Below are 27,245 nucleotides of genomic sequence, written 5' to 3'. Positions count from 1 at the left end.
AAATGTGGAAAACTTGAAGGGGGCAGAATACTTTTGCAAACCACTGTATATGCTAGCAAGCATTGACAAGTATTCTGTAGAGATCTGCAGTCAGTACCATCTTCTGTATCACTCCAATGCAAGAACACCAGTCTTGTATAAGTTTAGTAAAGTCTGGCACACACATCCAATTTTACCACCTCCATGTAGTAGAAGAGCTTACCTACACAACCTAGGTCATAGTATTCATCATCTGTCTGCCCTTATACTATATGGAGTTGCTAAAATTGGCCAATCAAAATTGAATGTGTGCATACACACCTTAAAACCTATTACACACATCCAATTGAATTGCCAATCAATGGCAAATTTTACCATCACCCTGTACTCATACTACATGGACATAGTAAAATTGTCCAGTTGTTGGCCTATGAAAATAAGATTTGTTTACCAGATTTTACTCTCAACCTAATAGAAAAGTTGTGGGTAGATGTAAACTTTTACTTAACAAAAAAAAAAAAAAAAATGCCACCCAGTGAGAGACACAGGAGAAAAGGAATACAAAAAAAAGGTTTATTTTGGTAATTGCTAAGTACTATCCAGAACCTCTTCAATACATTTCTTTAGATCCGGCTGATCACACACCATAGAGATTTCTGCCAATGTGTCCTGAAAGAGACAATACTGCAATTCATACCATTTTACATTGGCTAGGCTTAACATTTTGGCGTCTAAAGAACATTAGTCATGAAAGAAACATGGAGGCTACCAAGATGACTGATGGGAAAAATTATTAAATGTCACTGAGCACCCATGAAGCATTTTTTTCTATTGAGACTCCCCATAAGGGAGGTTCATAATGCAGCGTGCTGTTGAGGAAGCGTTATTACTTACACATGGGGGGGGGGGGCAGCTCCTCTAGCTCACCGTCCATGTGGAGTGCACCATGTTCCCCAGGGAGCAGCCACAGCCACCAGCAGTTCATAGCTTTCACCTCTGTAGCGTGCTCCTGGGTGCCGCAATGCATGATCGGAGATGTAGTCTGTAGATGTAAGTACATCTCCCAGCAGGAGAACATGGCACACTTCACACAGATTGTGGGATAGAGAAGCAGGCCCCCATAAGTAATGGCGCCCACCCAACCCACAAATGGCACGCTGCATTGCAAACCTCCCTCATTGGGTGCTCAGTAATGATAATGAATTGTATGTGCAGTATGGACAAATTGAACAGTAGTAGCAAAGACAAGAGTGTCATTTTGTTTTTTAATAATGCATCATTCTGTCATATTTGCAGTTTGGAAATCACACTATTTTAAAGCTATAAAACAAAGCAGAGAAAATGACCCTTTGAACTTTCCTGCAGTAAAGCCTTATTACCAGCTGTCTCTCACTGTTTCTGGGCTGTTTAGGTGCCTCTCAAACCAGTACTGTATTGGACCTAGTGGATCGAAGAGATCAGAGAAACTCTTTTTTGCATAGATAACAGAAGGTTTTTTTTAACCTCTTCCTGTACTAGAAAACAAAACGAGACTCTTAACTACTAATGTTCTATTTCTTAGCTGTACTACACATACAATTCATCTCATACGTTTATTTTTCACTTCAGGATTGCTTTAAAAGGGAACCTTAACTGAGAAGAATGTGGATGTTCCCTTTTAAACAATACCAGTTGCCTGGCAGTCCTGCAGTAGTGGCTGAATCATACACCTGAAACAAGCATGCAGTTAATCCAGTCTGACTTCAGTCAGAGCACCTGATCTGCATGCTTGTTGAGGGGCGGTGGCTGAAAGTATTAGAGACACAGGATCAGCAGGAAAGTCTGGCAACTGGTATTATTTTAAGAGGAAAAATCCATATCCTCGGTTTAGGTTACCTTTAAAGGAAACCTACCAGCCCCCTGCAGACGTCTTGTGCCCAGGCCTGGACAAAACAATCCTCTAGTCCCCCATTGGCGGAAGCATCCTGCACAGGTGCAGTACAAGAAAACCTTGTACTGCGCAGGACTCTCCCAGCAGCGAGGGAGGATGAGTGTGATCAGGGCTGCGCAGTGGCCCGCTGACTGCTAACCCCGAACGTGATCCTTTTGTCCCGGCATGGGCACAGCGCATCTGCAGGGGGTGGTAGAAGCCCCAGGTAATTTATTTTTTTTTTTTTTTTTTTTTAAGTGTACGGTCACTTTAAGGAGTCTTGGTGACACATATGACACTGCTGATTTTTATTTCCCCACACATCGCATGCACTTCCCCATTGCCGACAGTCATATGCTCTCAGGTGGCTGTCAGCCAACACGGCAAATTCGTTCACAAAAAAATGCAGCTTTAAAGGCAGTTTATTGGGGAAAATAATTTAACCCAAATAATAATGTGGGAGGAAACTGGAGCGCCCAGAGGAAAAAAAAACAAAACCCTAAAGCAGGACTATAAATTCGCTTAAAACAAACTGTTTCACTTACCTGGGGCTTCCCCAAGCCTCCAGCAGCCGTCCTGCCCCACACAATTCTCCGTTCTCCCGCTGTGCCTACGTTTTGTTGCCGTTGAGTTGTAAGTCGACGGCAACTGCGCCTGCTCGCCCCGGGGTATGCAAAGCTTTCTTTGCATTTGAGCCTGCAACAGCATCCGGCTATTAGCGCAGGACGCTATTGTGGGCTGGAACGCGAAGGCGCAGTTGCAGTCGACGGTAACGAAACTTAGGCACAGCCAGAGAACGGAGAATCGTGTGGGGCAGGATGGCTGCTGGGGGCTTGGGGAAGCCCCAGGTTAGTTTTAAGCGAATTTACAGTTCCGCTTTAAACACAGGTAACATACAAACTCCAAACGGTACCCATGCCTAGATTCTAGTGATGTAAGGCTCTATAAACCCAGATTACAAGAATCAATCTCAAAAGTACTTATATAGGAATGCATATATAACCTCATGTAAACCTGTTATGTTGCCATATAACATCTGTATTAATCATTACATTAATTCCTAAATGTAAATCTAGGAATGACATCGAAAGCTCTGTGTAATCATGAGATATTGCCACTAGATGGCACCATTTAATGACAAAAGTTTGCAAGCTCTAGAGTAGAAGCAGTAGAGAATTGTAGGTACCGAGCTTCTGGATAATCCTCTCCCAGCTTCAACCACACCGATCCAGCGATGGGACCCCTAATGTCTGTACCCTCTGCTTTACTCTTGCACAGTCCCTCTTCAGGTCATGGACCGTATGCTGGTATAGCTCAGCCATTCTAGCAATACATGGCCCATGGCCCAAGAACTTCTTAAGTCCTTCTACTCTGCCACTATCGAGTCGGTCCTCTGCTCCTCCATCCTCGTCTGGTACACTGGTGCCTCGGCCGGTGACAGATACAAACTACAGAGGGTCATCAGAACAGCGGAGAAAATAATTGGAAAGCCCCTCCCCCCACTGGAGCTCATTCACACCTCCAGGATGGGCTCCAGAGCAAAGAAGATTGCCAATGATCCATCACATCCAGGTCATCGTTTCTTTACATGGCTACCATCGGGCCGGAGGTTTCGTGCAATCCACACCAAAACAACGAGACACAGAGACACTTTCTTCCCCACAGCAGTGAGACTCTTAAACTCCAACTAAGCCACCCCTCCCCAAGGTTGCATCTTTCTCTCTGGCTGCTGAGCCCATGTTACTGAAAGTGTTATTTCTAATTTTATTTTAACTATGTAAAAGTCTGCTCTTTTTGTCCTTCATTGATACTCCTCTTTTTGTTTCTCTTTGCACTGCTACTGTTACGGCTACCAAGGCAATGTCTGCCTTTATCTCGCACTGTCCTTTTCTCACTGTCTTTCTACTGCTGCAATTCAATGCTATTGCCAAATTTTTCTGTGCCTGTTTTGTTGCTAAAACCAATTCCGGACATGACCCAGTCGTGCTTGGCGAAATAAAAGGATTCTGATTCTGAATACCACCCTGCATCAGGGATGGTGTGGTGGAGTTGCAGGGCAGCAAAAAAGACCGCAAGTAGAGTCTGAGCACGGCTGTGGCAGCACTCAGATCTGACTTCATGGGGGGCGCCAGTCTAGAGCCAGTACTGACTGCCAACTAGCGCAAGGCCAGTGCAATAGAGCAGCCGTCACACGGTGGTGTTACAAGGTGGCAGAGGACCCCAACATGCAGAGTCTGAGCACGGCTGTGGCCACAGGTCTGACTCCATTGGGGGTCCGCTTGTCTAGAGCCGGTACCGAGATCCAGCAAGTGCCCAACCGGCACAGGAGAGCAGCTGCCAGGTGATGAATTCACTGCCTATCAGTTGCTCGTGTGAAAGAGGACTTCATGAAAAAAAAAAAAAAAAAAAAAAGGGGATACTGTCCTGTCACCTTGGTAAAGCAGATGAGCAGTTTAATGTTGAAAATGAGCACTAAAAACACAGCCTCCCCACACCTAAAATGCACTAATTAATTTTTTTTTCCCACCAGTGCAACTGAACTATGCAAATTGCAGTTCACATGACAATAGTTTCTAGCGCTGAAGCGGAACCTAAGGGCCTGTACACACTGCAGCGCATTTGCACTGCGTTTTTAAAATCGCATGTGTTTTTTTAATCACAAGGTCTTTTAAAAAAAAAAAAAAATCATGAAAATCGTGATGACCTGTACACACTGGTGCAATGCGATTTTTCTATTTTCATGAAGGCTGTGGGAAAAAAAAAAATCCATAGCGCAAAGACAGCAGTGTGTACAGGCCCTGCGGCGGGGGACCGGGAGGATCATTTTTCACAGCACGGGCACAGGATGGCTTCAGGGAGCCAGTAGACGGCCTAGTTAAGTTAAACTTGCTTCTTTTTATTTTAAACACTTTATGTTCCCTTTAATACTAGCTTTATTGTAATGAATTAGTCTGTAGTCCACTTATCTCTCCCTTTAAAGTGTCCCTCCGAGGTACTCACCTGGAAGGGGGGGAATGCTCTGATCCTAAAGAGGCTTCCCCTGTCCTGCACAGGTCCACTGCAGCGCCGGAACTCCCGAAAAAGACGTTTACAGCTCGCACTTGGACAAACTCGCTTGGCTCTCTTCGGAAAAGGTTGGGCCAGATTGGGCCTTTTATACATGCAGTAGTATGGATCCACTTTTCAGGGCTGTGGAGTCGGAGCAATTTTGGGCACCCAGAGTCGGAGTCGTTGATTTAAAAAACTGAGGAGTCGGAGTCAGATGATTTTTTGTACAAAATCCACAGCCCTGTTAAGTATTAGACTAAGGAGTCAGAGTCACGGAGTCTGAGCCATTTTGGGTACCTGGAGTCGGAGTTTCATGAACTGAGGAGTCGGAAGATTTTTGTACCGACTTCCACAGCCCTGCCGTTTTTTCTGCCAGAGCTCAAGCAGAACAATGCTACTGCGCAGGGAGGCCATTCTTCAATACTGCTATGAATGGCCCTGAACAGAAAATAACTCTTATGGAGTTTCGGGAAACAGCTAGGTATAGTCTGCCCGCTTACCTTCACTTTCCCCTTGCAACAATGGTCTAAAATAATCAGGCACTCAGTTGCTTCATGGAGTAAGGCTTCTCTGACTGGCTGAGTGTGCCGACTCGGGTCATCTGACACCTCATGGATCAATTTTAAGAGTGACTGCAATAAAAGAGCTAGTCTAGAGGGAATCCTGGGAAAGAATAAAATAAATAAAAAAATGAAGGATTTATTACTTGCTGGCACAAAGGCACTACATCAGGAAAGTGTAAGGAGATGGGGAGGGAGAGAGCAAGTAGATGTAAGTTTAAAAAACAAACAAACAAACACACACACACCTGTTCACTGTCTATGCAATATATAATATACAACCGTCTTTCCACGAAAATAGTACATCCCCTGAAAATAAGACCTAGCTTATATTTCAAGCAAGCTTGAAATATAAGCCATTCCCTGAATAGAAGGCCTAGTTGGCTGCTAGCATTATCTCTCAGCAGCGCCAGGGGCTTCCTCTCCTTGACAACGGCGGCTCTCGTCATGTGATGCACACACGTGGGACGTGCTTGCACCACGACAAGAGCCGCCGTTGTCAAGGAGAGGAAGCCGGGCGCTGCTGAGGAGAGATAACGCTGGCACATCGGAAGCCGGTGAGTTTTTTTTTTTTTTTTTTTTTTGCTTTATCGGTAATGCTTTGCTCGCCACACTGCAGAGGGAGGGAATAGCTACACTGGCCTGGGGTGCCACTGTGGACCGGGGGAGGTATGGAACATGCTGGGGGCTACCGCTGGGGACACATCTGACTACATGGGGGAGCCCAGGGAGCACATACAGTAGTGTCACCCCTCAAATTTATAAGCCCCCCCCCCCCCGAAAATAAGCCCTAGCACATCTTTTGGGGCAAAAACTAACATAAGACAGTGTCTTATTTTCAGGGAAACCCTTTAGCACACCTAATTTAGAAATGTGGTACCTACAGCGAGTTTGGATACACTAATGGTTATAACACAGAGATGAGAACATACCCATCCAGTAATACAGGCAGTATTTTCACATATGGTATTATTGTACCGTGTACTTTTTCTCTAACAGACTGAGAGGTGACTGCTGGCCAATATGGGGGTAACCCTGTAAGTGCTTTGAAATTGAGGGGCTTTGGGAAGGACTGCCAAACTGAACTGTCTGGCAACCCCTCCATGGCTTCCTCTCTAAAGCTGGCCATAAACCATGCAACAGCACCACCAATCGGCATCACCAAGAACCGCCATTCCTGATCATGTAAATGTCATTCACAGGCTGGTCACAGTGCTGATGGGAAACCAATCTTTGCCCAATTAGCCATTTTCTAATTGAATGGATTTTTGGGCTAAAAGCAAACAAACTAGAAAAAAAAAAACCATCTTCCCCTAAGTGTTATCCAATCACTAAGAGGGCAGTGAGGCTGGGGAGGAGGTTTTCTCAGGGTTCACAACTAAGCAGAGGAAGTCATGTGCGTGCGATTGGCCAATTGACTGACCAGGTTCACCACTTTCAAGTATGAGGGCCCACAGATTTTGAATACTATGAACAGATTGTGTAGGTGTGTACCATAGAATGACTCCTGTCCTTCCTTCTATACATGCCTAATGCAAACATCTCCGAAACAAGGTGGGTGAATCATTATGAAATGATAATGGCTGCTAGAGTTGCAGCCTTATAAAGGATGGCATTAGAATAAGGAGCTCACCTGGGCCACGCATACTTCATGGTTCCCTGTAAGGTTTCCAGGATGCAAAGTCGGGCCGTTTCTTCTGGTCCATCATAAACCTCCAGATAACTAAGGACAACACGCATTAGCCTGTTCATATGTCTGAGGACCTTTATTCCCAGCCTGTGAGGGGAGGAGAAGAGTCATGGCACAGAATTCAAAACAAAAAGTAGTAGCAGCATTTATATAGCGCCGACATCTTACGCAGCGCTATACAGAGTATATTGTACTGTCACCATTTGTCCATCAGAGGAGCTCACAATCTAATCCCTACTGTGGAGATATATTGAGGTGCTGATGATATTAAGGATAACAGGAACATATTTCCTTCATTTTTTGACTGTAACATATGGGATTGTCTGTTAGCCAGTCTTCCTGGAATTCCGTATAAAGTGTAAATTACCTATCATTGTCTGCTTCTAATGAGGAAACCCTTAATTAGACAGTTGCTGTGAAGCCTATACAGGTGGTCAGACCATGTTGTCTGAATAATGCCTCAGATGTGTATTGGGCTTGGGAGTAATTGGTCACCTGGCCAGAGTAAACTGAAGTCTGTCTAATGTAATTCTGTATGTAGATGTCCATTACCTCTGCCCCATTGTCCAGCAGGGGAAACTGTGTCTACTGCTAATTACCTGCCAATTGAGGAAGAATAGGCTGGTCGGCATGGCTTTTGAGTCTGGTGTCAGCCATTGGGACAAGGCAAGCCTGCTAGAGTCTTGGGGGCAGGGGGAAGCTGACACCTGAATGTTTGAAATGTATTTGACAGCCTACTGGAAATTATTGAAGAGGTGAAGTCCTTTTGATACCATTTTCTACCTGTGGAAATTGAATTATTGGTGGAGTTGAAAAGCCTCATTTAACAATCTCTTGATGTAAAGACATTGTAACCTGGGGAAATTGGGCTAAGGAAGTCTTTTGTTGGGTGTGTGGACTATAGTGGATGTTGGATCTCTGGAAATCCAATTATGACTGAGGATGTAATTAAATCCAGCTTCCCCCCCCCCGTCCACACAGGCTTACAGCCTCGAGGCGAATATTTCATTATAAAAACCAGGGGACAGCTACCTCAAAGCAGTTCTCTTCTGACGGTAGTGGCAGCCGGTCTCCTGGCCCAAGCTAGTGAACTCCTGGTCTAGCCAGACTGTGTCCGTCCACACCAAAGTCCACGATTCTTCTATCGGGATCCCTTTATTTTGGTAAGCAAAATCGCTTTGTGTGTTATCTTTGTACATTTTATCTTGTAACTATTTTTACTTTGTTTTTTTTGTAATCTCTTTGTATATCTTCAGTTTTGCACTGTTCTATGTTTTTCTAGAATATTAAATTATTATTTAATAAGTTTGACTTCTGCCGTACTAAACTAACCCTCATAGCCTAGAAGAGACTGAAGTGTAACCGTGTATAAGTTCATGCCTAATTGTACGCTTGAGCAACACTACCGCAGGAAATTGTAATTGCATTGTGTGTGGGGGCGTTTGTCATACGTTGGCCTAAGCGCGCAGCTGACCCAACGTACGAACAACGCCAGTGCGAGTAGCTAACAGTATCGTTCGGAACGACTGTTAGTGGGTCTTTGCTTCACGACAGTGTAAGATTGCAACTGTGTGTGTGTGTGGGTGCGTGGCGTTCCCGTATTTGGCCTAAGCGCAAAGCTGACCCAAATACGAAAACGCGGAGTGCGCGCTGAGGACTCGACAGCAGAGTGGAAGTGTCTAGCAACGCTAGTGGTGGCAGTGAGAGGTGTTTTGAGGGGTTCCAGCCTTGTTTGTAGCTTAAATAAGGCTGTTCCCCGCTTAATCTGGTCAAACCCGCAGTCGGGAACCGTATACGCAGGCGTGCCGCGGGCCGGTTCCTGACATAATTGGCTGGCAGCGGTGGGATCGTTTGGTACATTAGTACGCAGTTTAGCTCGCTATTCTGAGTACTAAAGGCTGGAAGCTTGCTAGAAGCAACTAGCCTACAGAAGTCTACTCAGTGCAGAAACTATATACGTTTTTTTTTTGTTCAAAGATACACACTTGGTGTTTGCTTTCCCTCCCCCCCCCCTTTTTTTTTCTTTTTATTTTTTGCAACACGATGGCTCAGAAAGCATCCAGCTATGCAAGGCAAAATAAAGAGATGCTACTCCACCTGTGTGAGCACAAAGGCATCGAGACGGTGAGCGGCCAGACTAAGGAGCAGTTGGTTCGTGCCCTCGAGGAGCATGATGAGGCAGAGCAAGCCCGTGCTTCAACGTCAGCGGATGCAGCTCACGACATGCCAGAGGAGGAATCGCTCCCGCTACAGGATGCGAGTGGAGACGATGTCCTGGATGATCCACCGAACACGGAGATGACATCTCTGGAAGCTGATCTACAGCTACTGAACTCGGCTGATCCTGAACTGCGCCTAAAGCTGATCCTACTGCACCGACAAGCAGAGAAGGAACAAGCGGCACAGCGACTCCAGGCCGAGAGGGAACAAGCGGCACAGCGACACCAGGCCGAGAGGGAAAGTGCTGAACGGCAACACCAGCTGGAGCTGGCTAAACTTCAGCAGCAGAACCGGTCTGCTGGACCCGCAGAACGCGAAGGTGAGCGAGTCCACAGAATCCCCCTGGATAAGTTCCCCGCTATGGACAAGGACTCTGACATAGACACTTTCCTACAGGGGTTTGAAAGGACTTGTCGGCAGTATGGGGTGCCCCGTGAGCAGTGGGCAAGATACCTCACACCAGGGCTGAGAGGCAAGGCCCTGGAGGCGTTTGTGAGTCTCCCCCAGGAGGAAGAAACAGACTTTGAGGCAATTAAGAAAGCCATCATTGCACGATACCACCTCACGCCAGAGGTGTATCGCAAACGTTTCAGGACAGTGCAGCGAGGTCCTAATGACAGTTACCTGGATCATGCGTGCAACCTGCGCACTGCCTTCCAGCAGTGGGTAAAAGGACTGGCTGTTGAAACCTTGGATGCCCTGCAGGAGCTGATGATAAAAGACCAGTTCCTACACACCTGTCCTGTTGAGGTCCGGCTGTTTGTGCTGGATCGAGAACCAAAGACAGTGGATGAGGCTGCGGAAATGGCCGATGCCTACACCGCCCATAGAGCACCTGAGTCCCGGAGGACTACTACGCCCAGCTGGAGAGGAGAACAGATTGCTAAACCTGTTTCACCCAGCCCCCAGAGGAGGCAAGCACCGCTGTCTCCTGGATTCAAGCAACCTGACACTCGGAAATGCTTTGTATGTGACAGGGTGGGTCATATCAGCACGACTTGCCCAGAGAGGAAGAGGGAGGCCCCAAAATCCAGTGAGGCCTCAAACGCCAGTGAAGTCCCAACGGCTTTGTGTGCTACCAGGAATGCTACTGGCTATGCAGAGAATCTGCAGCTTGTCACGGTTGGGGGTACAGTTGCCACTGGGCTGAGAGACACTGGAGCAGAAGTGACTCTCATACATCCCCAGCTTGTGAACCCGGAGCAGTACATACCTGGGAAAATGATTGCTGTCAGAGGAATTGGGGGTGTCACCCCAGCCATACCCACCGCCTTGGTCCACCTGAATTGGGGGGCCGGCAGCGGACTGAAAGAAGTTGGGGTAACTGACAAAATCCCCACCAACGTTTTGCTGGGTACTGACCTGGGACGGTTAGTGGCCCGGTATGAGCCTACTCCAAACCCTGTGGAGCCTGCATCCCCAGCAGAAGTTTTGGACTCTTGCAAGGTACTGTTTGATAATGCTGTGCAAGTGGGGAGTGCTGGAGAGGCCCCAGGGGCTATGGACTGTGTGCTAGGAGCCAGCCCTAGTGAGTCTCCAGTGCCTAGGCCTGGAGTGGGACCTGTTGACACAGAGAATGCAGAAACTGATGATGTCATTTATGACGCACGGACTATCGAGGCGATCGATGCAGGAACTGTTGATGATAATTGTGAAGTGCTGAGTAGCAATGTCTGTAATGATACAGATAATGTGGAGGTTTTATGTGATGTCCCAAATGACAATATATGTAGGGATGATAATGCTGATGGCATATGTGTTGTGCTACATAATGCTGTGTGTCATGTGGACACTCCGTCAGCTGCCGGAGTAACCAGCGGCGCTCGCTGGGCTGCAGCAGATGGACTGTCCACTGAAGGGGCAGACGGCACCAGGCCAGATCTTTCCCCTTCAGATGGTTTTAAGACAAAATGTGACGTGATTTATGATGTGTGTAAGGTGGGCACTCCCTCCGCTGCAGTGGTAACCCGCAGTGCTAGCGGGTCTACAGCAGAGGGACTGTCCACCGAAGTGGCAAATGTTGCTGGGTCAGCCACATCCAATTCGGAACCTGGCCCGGATGGCCCAGGAGCCTCTCCGTCTGCAGCCTTCCTAGAATGTGTGACAGGCAGCACTGAGCTCTCTGGGGCTGTTCGATTTGACAGCAGCCTGGAAGAGCTCAGGGGGCTAGCCAGCAGGTCACCAGCTGGGAGGGGCAGGTTGAGAGGGTTCTGGGAAGTTATTCCCTCGGAGCTGTCCGAAGTGGAGGAGGCAGACCGGCAGATACTCGTTCCCCAAAGGGACCGAGAGATAGCTCCTGCCACTATAGAGAGAGTGCGTGTAGCGACGGTTGGAACCCTTCCCCAGTTGCAGCACAGTCTCTATGGTTGCGAATTCACGGTCGCCACTGACCCACATTCCCCTGGTTGGTTACGTCAGGTTGCCAAGGGCAACGACACATTGCAGCAACCTGACCTAGCTTTCCAGTCGTGTAGCTTGGAGCTAACTGACAGGTGGGGAACCCTCCTGAGGATGCTAAAGGGTTTCCCCACCCGGCCAGGCCGTCAATGTAGGCTTTGGCAGGATGATGCGTTAGATTCACCTGCCAGCGCCATCTGGAAGGGGAGCAATCATGGGAATGCGGACGGGCTGTCCAGTCAAGCAGAACCAACAGTGTAGGTGCTGGCAGGATGATCTGGGAAGATCGTCTGCCTTGCACCAAGTTAACGGCGGAGGTGTGGAGATATATTGAGGTGCTGATGATATTAAGGATAACAGGAACATATTTCCTTCATTTTTTGACTGTAACATATGGGATTGTCTGTTAGCCAGTCTTCCTGGAATTCCGTATAAAGTGTAAATTACCTATCATTGTCTGCTTCTAATGAGGAAACCCTTAATTAGACAGTTGCTGTGAAGCCTATACAGGTGGTCAGACCATGTTGTCTGAATAATGCCTCAGATGTGTATTGGGCTTGGGAGTAATTGGTCACCTGGCCAGAGTAAACTGAAGTCTGTCTAATGTAATTCTGTATGTAGATGTCCATTACCTCTGCCCCATTGTCCAGCAGGGGAAACTGTGTCTACTGCTAATTACCTGCCAATTGAGGAAGAATAGGCTGGTCGGCATGGCTTTTGAGTCTGGTGTCAGCCATTGGGACAAGGCAAGCCTGCTAGAGTCTTGGGGGCAGGGGGAAGCTGACACCTGAATGTTTGAAATGTATTTGACAGCCTACTGGAAATTATTGAAGAGGTGAAGTCCTTTTGATACCATTTTCTACCTGTGGAAATTGAATTATTGGTGGAGTTGAAAAGCCTCATTTAACAATCTCTTGATGTAAAGACATTGTAACCTGGGGAAATTGGGCTAAGGAAGTCTTTTGTTGGGTGTGTGGACTATAGTGGATGTTGGATCTCTGGAAATCCAATTATGACTGAGGATGTAATTAAATCCAGCTTCCCCCCCCCCGTCCACACAGGCTTACAGCCTCGAGGCGAATATTTCATTATAAAAACCAGGGGACAGCTACCTCAAAGCAGTTCTCTTCTGACGGTAGTGGCAGCCGGTCTCCTGGCCCAAGCTAGTGAACTCCTGGTCTAGCCAGACTGTGTCCGTCCACACCAAAGTCCACGATTCTTCTATCGGGATCCCTTTATTTTGGTAAGCAAAATCGCTTTGTGTGTTATCTTTGTACATTTTATCTTGTAACTATTTTTACTTTGTTTTTTTTGTAATCTCTTTGTATATCTTCAGTTTTGCACTGTTCTATGTTTTTCTAGAATATTAAATTATTATTTAATAAGTTTGACTTCTGCCGTACTAAACTAACCCTCATAGCCTAGAAGAGACTGAAGTGTAACCGTGTATAAGTTCATGCCTAATTGTACGCTTGAGCAACACTACCGCAGGAAATTGTAATTGCATTGTGTGTGGGGGCGTTTGTCATACGTTGGCCTAAGCGCGCAGCTGACCCAACGTACGAACAACGCCAGTGCGAGTAGCTAACAGTATCGTTCGGAACGACTGTTAGTGGGTCTTTGCTTCACGACAGTGTAAGATTGCAACTGTGTGTGTGTGTGGGTGCGTGGCGTTCCCGTATTTGGCCTAAGCGCAAAGCTGACCCAAATACGAAAACGCGGAGTGCGCGCTGAGGACTCGACAGCAGAGTGGAAGTGTCTAGCAACGCTAGTGGTGGCAGTGAGAGGTGTTTTGAGGGGTTCCAGCCTTGTTTGTAGCTTAAATAAGGCTGTTCCCCGCTTAATCTGGTCAAACCCGCAGTCGGGAACCGTATACGCAGGCGTGCCGCGGGCCGGTTCCTGACACCTACTATAGTCGTAGGTCTAGGTCTGTGAAGTGTAGTGCATTTATCATAGTCTAGGGCCAATTTAGGGGTAAGCCAATTATCTGTATGTTTTTGGCATGTGGGAGGAAACCGGCCTGCACTCCTTGCAGATGTCGACCTGGCTGGCATTTGAACCGGAGACCCAGCGCTGCAAGGCGAGAGCGCCAACCACTACACCACCAGGCTTGTAATACTTGCTGCTATATGTTATTTTTCATTAACAATTTGCTAAACCTGCAATAAAGAAATATTCCTTGTAACAGTTGAGCTCCCATTGGCTTTACCTCATACAGGACAACTTTCTGTATCCCACTGTAGATATAAAAGGAGTGCTGATACACTTACTGGTAATTCATGCCTTTCCATTACTAAACACAGGGACTGATTTACAGCAGCATGAGAATGAGTGATAACTTGCTGCTGTACATTCTGTGAGGTCACTGCAATTCTTCAGGTATTTATTCTGACAAGTCAATGGAGGGGGGGGCGGCTAATGTTTCGAAGCCATGTAGGGCCTCTTTATCAAGGCAATGTTTGCTCAGAGGCAAAAAATCTGTCTGTGCAGAAACTCCCTTATAGGAAGTGGGAGTCAGGCTAGTGTAAACACTCGCACGCTGTGATGTGTACTCATCTGGGATCATTTTCTGCTGCTGATCCCAGATGAATACACATCGCTGTGTGCGAGTGTTTAGAGGAGTCAGACTCCCACTTCCTATACAGGAATTTCTGCACAGCAGCAGACAGATTTCTGCCTGTGAGCAAACACTGTCTTGATAAAGGGACTTTATGCGGCTCCGAAAGGTTGGCCATATACTTTTACATGGAACCAATAAAGATTCACTTTGTATTTTCCAGCTCTTTATTCTATTGAATACTACATAGAGGGCATCATCCCTCTTTTCCAGCTGTTGCAATCCCCTTAACCTCCCCGGCGTTCTATTGAGATCGCCAGGGAGGCTGCGGGAGGGTTTTTTTTTAATTAAAAAAAAACTATTTCATGCAGCCAACTTAAAGTTGGCTGCATGAAAGCCCACTAGAGGGCGCTCCGGAGGCGTTCTTCCGATCGCCTCCGGCGCCCATAATAAACAAGGAAGGCCGCAATGAGCGGCCTTCCTTGTTTTGCTTAGATCGTCGCCATGGCGACGAGCGGAGTGACGTCATGGACGTCAGCCGACGTCCTGACGTCAGCCGCCTCCGATCCAGCCCTTAGCGCTGGCCGGAACTTTTTGTTCCGGCTGCGCAGGGCTCAGGCGGCTAGGGGGGCCCTCTTTCGCCGCTGCTCGCGGCGAATCGCCGCAGAGCGGCGGCGATCAGGCAGCACACGCGGCTGGCAAAGTGCCGGCTGCGTGTGCTGCACTTTATTTGATAAAAATCGGCCCAGCAGGGCCTGAGCGGCAGCCTCCGGCGGTGATGGACGAGCTGAGCTCGTCCATACCGCTCAGGAGGTTAATGAAAACTGGTTTGATCCTTTAGTGTGCACGAGTCGTTACTACAAAGGTGGTTTATTCTGGTACTTCTAGTACTGTGGTAAAATGAAAGTGCTATAGAATGCTGTACTGATAAAGGAAACCCATTAATGCATAAAGCTTTCCATACATCAGAGAGGGATCTGTTGCCTACCCACACACTACCTACCCACACACTATCAGAAATTCAGAGATTTGCCTGGTGCTGTCACCCCCACATATGATGCGCCCCCCCCCCCCCCCCACATATATATAGTGGTTAGCATGCTTGCCTTGCAGTACTGGGTTCCCGGTTCATATCCCAACCAGGGTACTATTTGCAGAGTTTGTATGTTCTCACCCAGTGTCTGGTTGGGTTTCTTCCAGCCACCTCGGTTTCCTCCCACATCTCAAAAACATACAGATAGGTTAAATGGCTACATAGGCCCTAGACTTAAATATGTACACTACAGGATGCATAATACATAGACATATGACCATGGTAGGAATTAAAACGATAGAAGACCGAGAGCCCAATATAGTGTAGTATGTATTAGTAGGGGATGGGAAGTATAATGAAAGTAAGTATTATACTCACAAACCAGGGTTGCCTCGGAAGCAACCACTGTTAAAGCAGGTGGGGAGAACAAGCCTGTCCCCACTCAGGAGTAAAACGTCGCTCTCTGTGGATAGAGGAGATTGTAGGGTAAAATCACCCTTCCACCAAGGGTGGACTTCTGGATGCGTCAAGGTGTACAGAGGCACCGAAAGTATAAAAGTAGCTAAAAAGTTTAAAATGTTTTGGTTGCGGTGGTGGACCAGCTAACCATAAACGGACGACAAGGCTGTCGATTTTCAAAATATACACAATTTATTCAAATGCTCCCAGTAAACAGTCGCAACGCGTTTCACGGGCAGCAACCAGCTTCTTCAGGCAATAAGGGACAGGAGCAACAACACTGAAAATGACAGAGATACATGGCATGCATCAGCATACTGTGTGTGGTACAATTGTATAGGTTCAGTAAGTTACATACATGCATAATCTTTCTAGTATGGAAAGTGTTAACGCTTGTGTGCTTTCTCTGACATGTTATAAATTACCCTTACTCTTGTGTCAAACATTGCATTAGTTAATGTATGTCTGGATATTTATATTTGTAACTTTGTCGCCCTAAAAACCCTACGTAAGAATGCCACCATCATTATCAAGCCCGCCGACAAAGGGGGAAGGATAGTCATTCTTAACAAAACAGATTATCTGGAGGAATCCACCAGATTACTAAGCGACTCCAGACACTATACCCTACTGAACACGGACCCCACGTTAGAACTCAACAAAACTCTCAAAGATTTCATCAACAATGCTCTACTTAATAACATTGTCACCAAAAACGAAAGGAACTTCATTATTAATCAGCACCCCAAAACCCCATTCTTTTATTATCTTCCAAAAATACACAAAAACCTTCATAAACCCCCAGGAAGGCCCATCATTCAGGAATAGACTCAGTTACCAGTAACTTATCCAGATTCATAGATACACACCTACAGACTCATGTCCAAGCCCTCCCTTCATACATCAAGGACTCACAACACCTCATCAGTTTCCTACAGCATATACCCTGGCAGGACGACTACATATGGCTAACCTGCGACGTTACGTCCCTATATACAAACATACCACATCACTTTGGACTCACTGCCCTACAATACTACCTGCAGACGAATAGCGACATGCCCGTAACACAACAAACTTTTCTGATAAACTGCGTTGAATTCGTCCTCCAGAACAACGTCTTTACATTTGGCGACAATATATACCAACAAATAAATGGGGTTTCGATGGGAAGCTCGTTCTCGCCCTCATATGCAAACCTGGCAATGGGATACCTTGAACAATTAAAAATGTACAATGAAAACCCTTTTATTAGTAACATCGTGTTCTACAAAAGATATATCGATGATCTAGTCTTTATATGGAAAGGCCCCAGCAATCTGATCCAGTCCTTTGTAGATTTCCTCAACTCAAATCCAGCAGGCCTACAGTTCACCTTTCACCATGACCCCAGTTCCATAGAATTTCTGGATCTTGTCTTATACACCTATTCGTCCCGTATATTAACCAAGACTTTCTTCAAACCAGTTGATGCCAATAACTACATACACTACCACAGCTTCCACCACCGCCCCTGGACCAGAAACACCCCATATAGCCAATACAGAAGAATATACCGTAACTGCACAGAAATACAGATGTACAATACCCAATCCAAAATCTTAACCAAAAAATTCACAGATCGCAAGATATCCCAAAAAACTACTGAGAGACGCACAACAAAAAAGCTAAGATACAGAATCCCCCACTCCCCACCAACAACTCCCAGACCAACGACATACCCCGGTTCATCACAAAATACAGTGCCCAACACTCATCCATCCGTAATATACTTGACAAGAGGTGGGAAATCCTACTACAGGATCCCCACCTCCGTCCCATCCTGACCCCCAAACCAGCAGTTACCTACAGACGTGCCCCTAACCTACGCGGTTTACTGGCTCCTAGTAAATTACGCACACCCCAGGAAACCCCTCCCCCGACTCCAATATGTTCTCCCACAGGATCTGGTCCATGCAATCACAGAAAATGTCTGGCCTGCAGTTTCGTCCACCAGACCACGACATTCCAATCTCAGGTCACCAAAACAGAGCACCAGATCAAATACCATCTCAACTGCGAATCAAAATATGTAATTTACATTATCACTTGCCCATGCCAGCTCCAGTATGTGGGCAGGACCACTCAACCCGCGAGATCAAGAATTGGACAACATAAAAGGAATATAATCAACAAATACCCCCTGCACAGCGTATCACGACACTTCACCACCCACCACAACAGCAACCCAGAACTATTCCACATCACACTCATTGATACAATTCCACAAAACCGATTCAACTCGTTTGAGCTCCTTAAATCACGTGAGATGTACTGGATCCGAATCCTAAAATCACTTACTCCAGGTGGCCTTAATGAGCAGCTGGAAAAAAATCTACTAATATATCATCCCTCTACAGAGTTTGTCTCAGGTTTTTTATCCGTCCTCTCCTTTTATGGAATAGTCACCACGACCTTTTTTAATTGTAAATTGTAAATTGTACTGTATATTTATGTCTGTGCTATAGTTTATATTTAGGTTTGTTTTTTATCATAATTTTTTATCCAGAAGGTCACTCAAAAGTTGACATCTTTTACCATGGCTGTAGTGGTCAGAACACTGTTTTTATGATATCTATGTATTATTAGAGATGATGCAGATGTATCCAAGTGCAATTTGATGATGTTATGTCCGCAGACTTACACTCTCTTCAAGTTGATTTGCTTTGTATAAGAATGGTTCCGCACCGATAGAATTAAGTTTTACTATTGATAATTTCTTTGGCTAAAACATCTTCTTACAAATACAATAGTGTGTGCTCTCTATAAATGCATATGATGTTATGGATTATTTTTATGTATTGTCCACTGGAGGGCAGCAGCGCTCTTCATTGAGTATAACTAGACTTTAGACTGTCATACGAAATAGAAAATTGTAGAGATGCCTTACAAAATATCTATTGGACTGTATGTATACCTAGATAGAATATGTAGCCCTTATACAAAACAGGTATGGGCAACTTGCCCTTCACTCCACCCCCTCCTTTTCCGGTTTGCCCACCTTGAACGCGGAAGTGTGTGATGCGTTCCACACTCTCCGCACAACGAGACCAAGTGCGCACATGCGCACTACGACACGGCCACGTCGCACTCGCCCCACAATCCCTTGCGCACGGCTGCTATTCTCAAATATAGCAGCGCGCGCATCACCGCCGTATTCAGGTCCCCGCCCAGCCCCTTCGCATTGGCCAATTAGTAGGAGAGGCCCAATCTCGTTCCTCGCACTGCCCCACCCCCCTCACGTACTCTGGCACCTCCCATATTCCACTCATATACCCTGCACACACGCTTTACCGGCACAGAGGTGCCAAGCATCATCCAGACGAGACGCTGGTAAGTTTTTACTCCCCTCCACCCACGCAACTCAGTATTATTTCCCCGGACACTTGTTCACTCCACCTGGCTCTTCACCCATTATAGTATTCACCACACCATTGAGCAGCGTAATCCCCTACTAAATCAGCACAGCCCAATAGATATATACTCTCCTCGAGAGAAAAATACAAAGTTACAAATATAAATATCCAGACATACATTAACTAATGCAATGTTTGACACAAGAGTAAGGGTAATTTATAACATGTCAGTGAAAGCACACAAGCGTTAACACTTTCCATACTAGAAAGATTATGCATGTATGTAACTTACTGAACCTATACAATTGTACCACACACAGTATGCTGATGCATGCCATGTATCTCTGTCATTTTCAGTGTTGTTGCTCCTGTCCCTTATTGCCTGAAGAAGCGGGTTGCTGCCCGTGAAACGCGTTGCGACTGTTTACTGGGAGCATTTGAATAAATTGTGTATATTTTGAAAATCGACAGCCTTGTCGTCCGTTTATGGTTAGCTGGTCCACCACCGCAACCAAAACATTTTAAACTTTTTAGCTACTTTTATACTTTCGGCGCCTCTGTACACCTTGACGCATGGTAGGAATTAGATTGTCAATTGTGAGCTCCTCTGAGGGACAGTTAACATATTTTCCGCCGTGAGGGCCCATTTCCACTTGCGCGGTTTCCTCGCTGAATACGCAGAGTTTCCCCGCAGGCATACCGTGTGGAGAAACTGCCATAGGGAACAATGGCACCACCAGCCGAATCGCTTGCGCTAGTGATTCGGCCGGCATTTCCATCCGAATTGATGCGGGAGGCTGCGAATCCCATAGCCGTGCATGGCACGGCTGATGGGATTCGTCTGCGTAGCCGCAGACCCGGAAGTGCTGCTGCGCGTCTCGCAGACGCGTGCGGCTGAAGTGGAAACGGGCCCTAAAAGATGCACTTTTTCTCCCCTCAAAAAAAAAAATGGAGAGAAACAGTCCCTGCATCTTATATAAGGCAAAGGCAGGGAATCCCCGACTTACTCCTGGTACGAACCGCCAACCCGTCAGGCATTCCCTGCATTTGTGAGTGCAGTGTGCATGCTCCCCCCGCTACCTCCCCACATAGTGTGTACCAGTAGCGGTCTTACCTAATCCACCATGCCCGCAGGGCTTGCAGACCTCCTTCTCCTCCACGTGGCAGGAGACACGAGGGAGGGAGCGGAGGCACGCAGGGGGGAGGGAGAGTAATCACACTGCACACACATGCTGGGACAGAAGAGGACACATGGGGACACCATTATAGGGAAAACATGGACAAGCCAGGCTTAGTTTTTTTCCCCCCCTGGTTTTTGCCCTCTAAACCTAAGTGCGTCTTATATGGCGGGCAATATGGTAAATTACAATATATACTCAAAATACTCAACCTGAAAAAGAAATGTGATAAAATGAATGCATAACCCACTTCTATGCACAAATAAGCACCTTTCCTGGAGAGCAGGCAGGTGGCGGGCATACAGTCTTCGCAGAACTATCTTGCTCTCCATCTCCATGTGAGTGAGGACCAGCTGCATCACCTGATCTACGGGACTCTCTGTAGATTTCTGGTAGGAACCCACAGCTGGCGGTGGTTTACGCAGGACGGGAAACAAGTCCAGGATGCAGGGAAGAGCCACCTGATGCAACAGGAGACAGTTACTCAAATACACTAAAAATCACCCAACAGCTTATTCAGAGCCCATCTACATTGTTTCTTAAGGTTTTCAGATATACAAGTGACATTACTTGTACAGGGTGGGCCATTTATATGGATACACCTTAATAAAATGGGAATGGTTGGTAATATTAACTTCCTGTTAATTAACTTCCTGGCACATTAGTATATGTGAGGGGGGAAACTTTTCAAGATGGGTGGTGACCATGGTGGCCATTTTGAAGTCGGACATTTTGAATCCAACTTTTGTTTTTTCAATAGGAAGATGGTCATGTGACATCAAACTTATTGGGAATATCACAAGAAAACCAATGGTGTGCTTGGTTTTAACGTAACTTTTTTCTTTCATGAGTTATTTATAAAATGTGTTCAGTGTGCTGCCCATTGTGTTGGATTGTCAATGCATCCCTCTTCTCCCACTCTTCACACACTGATAGCAACACCGCAGGAGAAATGCTAGCACAGGCTTCCAGTATCTGTAGTTATAGGTGCTGCACATCTCGTATCTTCACAGCATAGACAATTGCCTTCAGACGACCCCAAAGATAAAAGTCTAAGGGGGTCAGATCGGGATACCTTGGGGGGCCATTTGGGGGAAGCAGTAAAAGTTAGGCATGGTGTGTTGGGTTGGGGGTAACTAGGCATCAGTGGTAAAGGTTCCATTATTATTACCTCTTATTGTATTTATAAAGTGCCAGCGTATTACGCAGCGCTTGCCAATAAATAGTGATACATACAATATTAACCAGGAGTATCAGTCAGAGAGGTAGCACACGGTTATACAACATAGCAATAATAGGGACAGGTAATATGGACAAATGGTAGAAGATACATGATCATGCAATTTTACAGAGACCCAGGAAGTCCGAGTTAATCCAAGGGAAGGGTGTCACTTGTGGGGGTCGCTAGATCAAGGACACACAGGAGAAGGGGGGGTTGTAAGGGATTACAATCTAAAGGGGAAGGATGGGGGACAAACTAGGTGAGGCTGGAGAATATGTACTCGGCTGAGAGAGTTAAGGTTAGGATCAGGCATTGGTAGAAGGGGAATACAGTTAGGTTTAGTGATAGTACAAATATTTGTAAAATTTACCAAAATGTCACTATCAAAACTACCACTGCACAATAGTAGAATATCTGTAACTTTACCGATCTTCTACGAGCAGCTGTTTCTGGCATACAAATTTCCCCAGCAGCCATTTTGCATTTACGCAGAAAAATAGCTTACCTCGATAACCTCGACATCTGTTGTATGGAGGTGGTTACGCAGTGCATGATATAGAACCATAGATCGGTTAAACTGCCTCAAGTCTGCTGCTGGCTGCATACAGAAGACAAATGCAACATCGTAACTAATATCATCCAAGCCTTTATCCACACTTTAGGCATTTATGCACCATATAGTGTACTGGCAACTCCAGTGGCACATCCAGTGCATTTTAATGTTCTTGCTCACATTAAAGGCAATGCAACACCGTGTGCTACAGAGACACACAGCACGTCTAGTTTTGATGTGTTATAACAAATGGCACCTAGTGTTGTCCGGATCATGAACGATTCGGATCTTTGATCCGAATCTATTTTGTGAGTCGAATATCCGAATCATCAAAATGAGTGATTCGGATCGCAAAAGGGGCGGGGCCAGGAGTGACACGCCCCCTCTCAGCGGGGTCCTGGAAGCAGAGCTGGGATGGATCGCTCTGTTGGAGGGACTCAGGGGAGCCAGCCTTGCAGGGACAGGTAGAGGGGACATCGGTGCCACTGCCAGATATGTGTAGAACACACATACTGGCTGAAATGTGCTGCTCATTATAGGCTGTCTGTTCCGTAGTTGTGCACAGAGTGAACACATTGGAAACTTTTGGCTCAGCACAGCTCAGTAACTTTGCAGGCACTGTGATTGCAAGCGCAATATGATCCTCCCAGACTCTGCTCTAAACAGCTGCACTTTACTTCTGGGAATGCTTTCTTTTACTGTGCGACGTTTGCATGGAAAGTGTACAGATGAGCATATAGGGGAAATACATGTAAAGCATATGATTGCAGCATGTGGGTATTGTGTGCAAGCAAACATTTCTGCTCTCTGCTCGTCCCTCCTCCCTTCTCTGTCCACTCCCTGCCCTCTGTTCATCTTCTGTGTGTCCACCTCCCTCCCCTTCTCCTGTCCTGCTAGTCATTTCACCCCCGAATGCTTCCCCTGTAAAATGATCCGAGATTCGGATCAAAGATCCGGTTCTTTTCAATGATCCGATTCGAATCATCCGGATCATTGAAAAGATCCGAACTTCCTATCTCTAATGGCACCGCTGTAATGAATGGGATGTGCTTTGAATCACAAACCAAAAATGGCTGCTACACGCGGATATTGCATTCCCATAGTGCAAACCAGCCCTAAGAAACTATAATAGGCCAGAGAACCCCCAGTTAGTAGAGTGGAAGCCACCCGGAAAGGATGACTGGGTTAGTAAATGCCGATGACCTCCCAAACAGCCCATTTAAAATTAAAAAAAAAAAAAAATAAAAAAAAAGACCACCAAGTAGTGGGAAGCCTCAATATATATTCCTGCAGCCCATCGTTCACTGGGTCCACCTTTCAAAGAGGCTAATTTGGGTGCCTCCATGCGAGAGGGAAAGATAGTGGGGGCGGTGGTGGTAAGTGATGCGATGCATGTGGATGTTATGTAGCCACACCCCACATCGGTAACTAACAGGGTTAGGCTAGGCCGGGGCGGGGAGGAGCGTAAGGAGTAGGTAGGTTAGTATTAGGATTAAGTAGGAGGGAGGGGTAGTGTGAGAGGGAGGGGTAGTGTGAGAGGTAGGTTAGTAGAATATTGGTAAAACTACCGACACTCTAGTATTAGCATTAGCCAGTGCCCAACAGTAGAATATCAGTAAGATTGCTGATCTTGTACTAGCAGCTTCACCCGGGACCCAAGTTTCCGAACGCCCTTTTTCAGTGTACAATCACCCTTCAACCTATTCCAGAAGCTTCCCCCTGCTCAAGTAAGCAGAAAAAAAAAAATTGACTCCTCCACACAGATTTGCTTTAAAATGGATCAAAGGGAAAATGCCTCCCTCATCTCCACTCTCCCCCCTCCCCCCCAGTTTCACACAGTGGCATAACTACATTTCATGGTGCTTCCCCCCACTCAATGTTCTTTACGGCCTTGGGGCCTATCTCACAAAAGGTCATAAACCAAGTATGGCCATCATGATCCTAACACCCATAACAAGTGCAGCCACAAAACACCTGATCTGAAGTATAGCCCTCTGTATAGAAGGAAGGAAAGAATAGTAGTTGTAAACTACTAGTAGTAGAAAACCGTGCTGGGCCCCTCTGCAACTGAACTGCAGGGGCTGCTACCCTCTAGTTACACCACGGGTTTCACAGAATGCAATGGAATTCTAAAGATACTCACAATAATAAAGGGGGAAAAAAAATAAACACACACACACACACACACACACAAACAACACAGGTGGTTATGGCCATCTTACCACATTCTTGATGATGTGATGCAGGCAGATTATCCCCAGCACCTTGTTCTGTACATCGTAGTCATCAGAGAAGAGGAGTGAGGGTGGCATGACTCTGCTGAGGAAGTTTGTGAGCCATGGTCGGGAAACCTCATACAGCATCCAGGAGAAGGCAACCTTCGCATCAGGATTAGACTCCCATGTCTCTCTAGAAGAGTGAACGTACATATTAAAAATGGGCACTCTAGTAAAGTGGCCAATTAACTGACAGTCATTAAAGCCTGAATATTACTTTAAATTTAGCTAACACAAAACTTTATCCTCATCTCTGCTCATATTAACATAGGTCATCTCACCAATATTATAAAATGTGAAAGTTTGGATGTTTGTTAATCAATCATGTGCGTTAGGGTTAGAAAAAGTGGGCGGAGCCAACACCAGCCAAATACATACCAGAGCAACGCCAGGCCATCAGCTAGTTCAGGGGTGTCAAACAAATACAAAAAGAGGGCCGAAATTGTACACTGGGAACTAGTCGCGGGCCAACGTCTACTGGCCATCTTCCTCCCTTATAAAAGTTCCCAGGTGTCTTATGCCCCCCCCCCTCCAACCCCTAAACAGTTCCCTGGTGTCTAGTGGTCCTCCCTCCCCTATTATTATTATTTATTGTATTTATATAGCGCCAACATATTACGCAGCGCTGCACAATAGATAAAAGGGTTAACATACAAGGTAGGACATACAGGAAACTCACAACAAAACAAGATCATGCAAATGATTTGATAATACAGTGTCATAGGTCAAAATAGAGACTGTTCTAGTCCACAAGAGGGGTGATTGTCAGTAAGATTGCATAATCAAGCTGGAAACACTAAGGGAGAGGGCCCTGCCAGAGGCTTACAATCTAAAGGGTGGGGGTGGAGACAATAGGTGTATCTGTTGAGAGGGTGTCTAACAGAACATTTTATGGTGCTGGTGTAGGGGGGTATGCGAGCATGAAAGGGTGAGTCTTGAGAGCTTGTGTGAAGGTATTAAAGGTGGGGGCGAGTCCGGTGGCTGGAGGGAGCGAGTTCCAGAGAGCAGCTTATTGCGGGTGGACCTGGCATTCCAGAGGCCACAGGAAACACGGAGCGAATGCCTAGGGGTAGGATGGATAGGAATAAGGTTATGCCGAGGGGGTGTGTGGGTAGAGTTTGGGGGGGGGGGGGGGGGGAGGGAAGGGAGGTGCATGGGGGTTGAGGGCCAAAAGGGAGTCTAAGGACAAAAGGGGAGAGGGTGTGGGGAAACAGAAGGGGGACAAGGTGTAGAAGGAGGTGGAGGTAGAGCATGTGGTGATGGGGGAGAGCGATATAGCTTGGAAATGGTGGAGGGGTAAGGGAGTGAATAGGAGGGAACATTTTGTACTGATGGGATAAGGTAGGATGGGGTGTGGAGAGTGGAAGCATAGACAGGGGGACAGCAGTTAGACCAAGATGAGATAAATGTCACCAATAATGTGGCTGAAGGGGTTCAGCAAGGTTGCATCAGTAATCAATCTGGTAAGGAGTAGTCCACAGGGGATCAGCAGTGAAGTTGGCAGAACATCAATGATGGCAAAAAAAAAAAAAGAAAAAAAAAAAGAAAAAGAAAAAAAAAAAAAATTCCAGCTGTGTGTGATTGGTAGATGGGGTGTCTGGTAGGTAATGACGTAGCTTGTCTGGAGGTTAGCGATGGATCAGCTGATAGGGAGTTCAGCAGTGGAGCAGTTAGCGAAGATCAGCAGTAGTGTGGTTGGTAAAGCACGGTGAAACAATCAGTAGTTTGGTAAGCGGGTGTGCAGTGCTTAAATTTAGCTGGTGTATATTTAATATGGTATTGAAGGTACTTCTATGCAGGGTGTAGAAAATCAGCAGATGAACAACAGCCTATACAGTTCCCTGGTGACTAGGGACCCCCACTCTCCCCTATATAGCTCCCTTCTAATTAATGCTTTCCCCCACCTTCCCATATGGCTTCCCTGGCGTTCTAGGGCTTCACCTCCAATTTAGCTTCTTTGATGATCTAGAGCGGGCCAAACATAATGCAAAGTGGGGAAATTAAAATGTAATCGCTCTGAGGGCCAAATTTGGCAAGCTGGCTAAAGTTTGACATGTATGAGCTAGTTATTAATAAAAAATCACACTGTAGCATTTTTACTTGCGTAACCGAGGTTCAAGCAGCCCCAACGCTTCCTTAAATACACCAAAGTTAGGATCTGGTTTCTTTTTTCCCTTTAGCAGATCCCCTAAAGATTTACAGTCGGAGGCACTCAGTAGGGTTTGAAGTAACTGTTCGGCCAGAGCGCGGGAGTGAGGATTAGTCCATGGTTTATCCTGGATGTGGCCCCCACAGAGCAGGAGCACAGGAGCAGTAGCACAGGCCAGTATACTCTGAGGGCTCAGTGATCCCACCCCCGAGGAATCACCAGATTTACTACCGGAAGCACGTGCATTGTTCGGCTGAGCAGATTTTTTCTCACGTGACTTCTGTCCCGCTGGGTCATTTGCTTTCCCCGCCCCCGCAGTATTGTGTCCATCACGTGACGGGGGTTTAATCGCCTCCAGCAGCCGAAGAAATGCTTTGGCAGCGACTGCTGCTCTCGCGGGAACCTGTTTCTGGCTGCCGGGATCTTTACCCGGGGCTGCCCACAGCAGCACCGCATGGAAGAGCTCCGTGCAGCCGGCCGAGGTGTTCGGGACGCTTCCTGAGCGGCCGAGGCAGGCGGAGAGTTCCGAGAGAGCCTCTAACAGCAGCTGCTCAGAGGCGCCGTCCATGCCGCAGCTAAAGCGCCGCACACCCGGAAAGGGACGAGTGTGTGCGGGCAGC

The 27,245-nt window shown here is 46.6% G+C and overlaps 1 protein-coding gene across 1 annotated transcript; it reads right to left on the bottom strand.

The window, feature by feature from the left end:
- Positions 1 to 538: 538 nt before the first annotated feature.
- On the bottom strand, positions 539 to 27,245 carry TTI2 (TELO2 interacting protein 2). Its single transcript, XM_068274714.1, has 7 exons — positions 26,577 to 27,245; positions 24,423 to 24,609; positions 22,153 to 22,245; positions 20,696 to 20,886; positions 7,130 to 7,273; positions 5,437 to 5,599; positions 539 to 648 (listed from the first exon to the last, which is right to left on the bottom strand). Exons 1-7 carry the CDS (start codon positions 27,191 to 27,193, stop codon positions 568 to 570), a joined length of 1,476 nt encoding a protein of 491 aa, XP_068130815.1. The 5' UTR covers positions 27,194 to 27,245; the 3' UTR covers positions 539 to 567.

This window comes from Hyperolius riggenbachi, chromosome 3 (assembly GCF_040937935.1).
Source record: "Hyperolius riggenbachi isolate aHypRig1 chromosome 3, aHypRig1.pri, whole genome shotgun sequence".
Classification (NCBI taxonomy): Eukaryota; Metazoa; Chordata; class Amphibia; order Anura; family Hyperoliidae; genus Hyperolius; species Hyperolius riggenbachi.
This window is presented reverse-complemented; position numbering and strand designations above follow the sequence as displayed.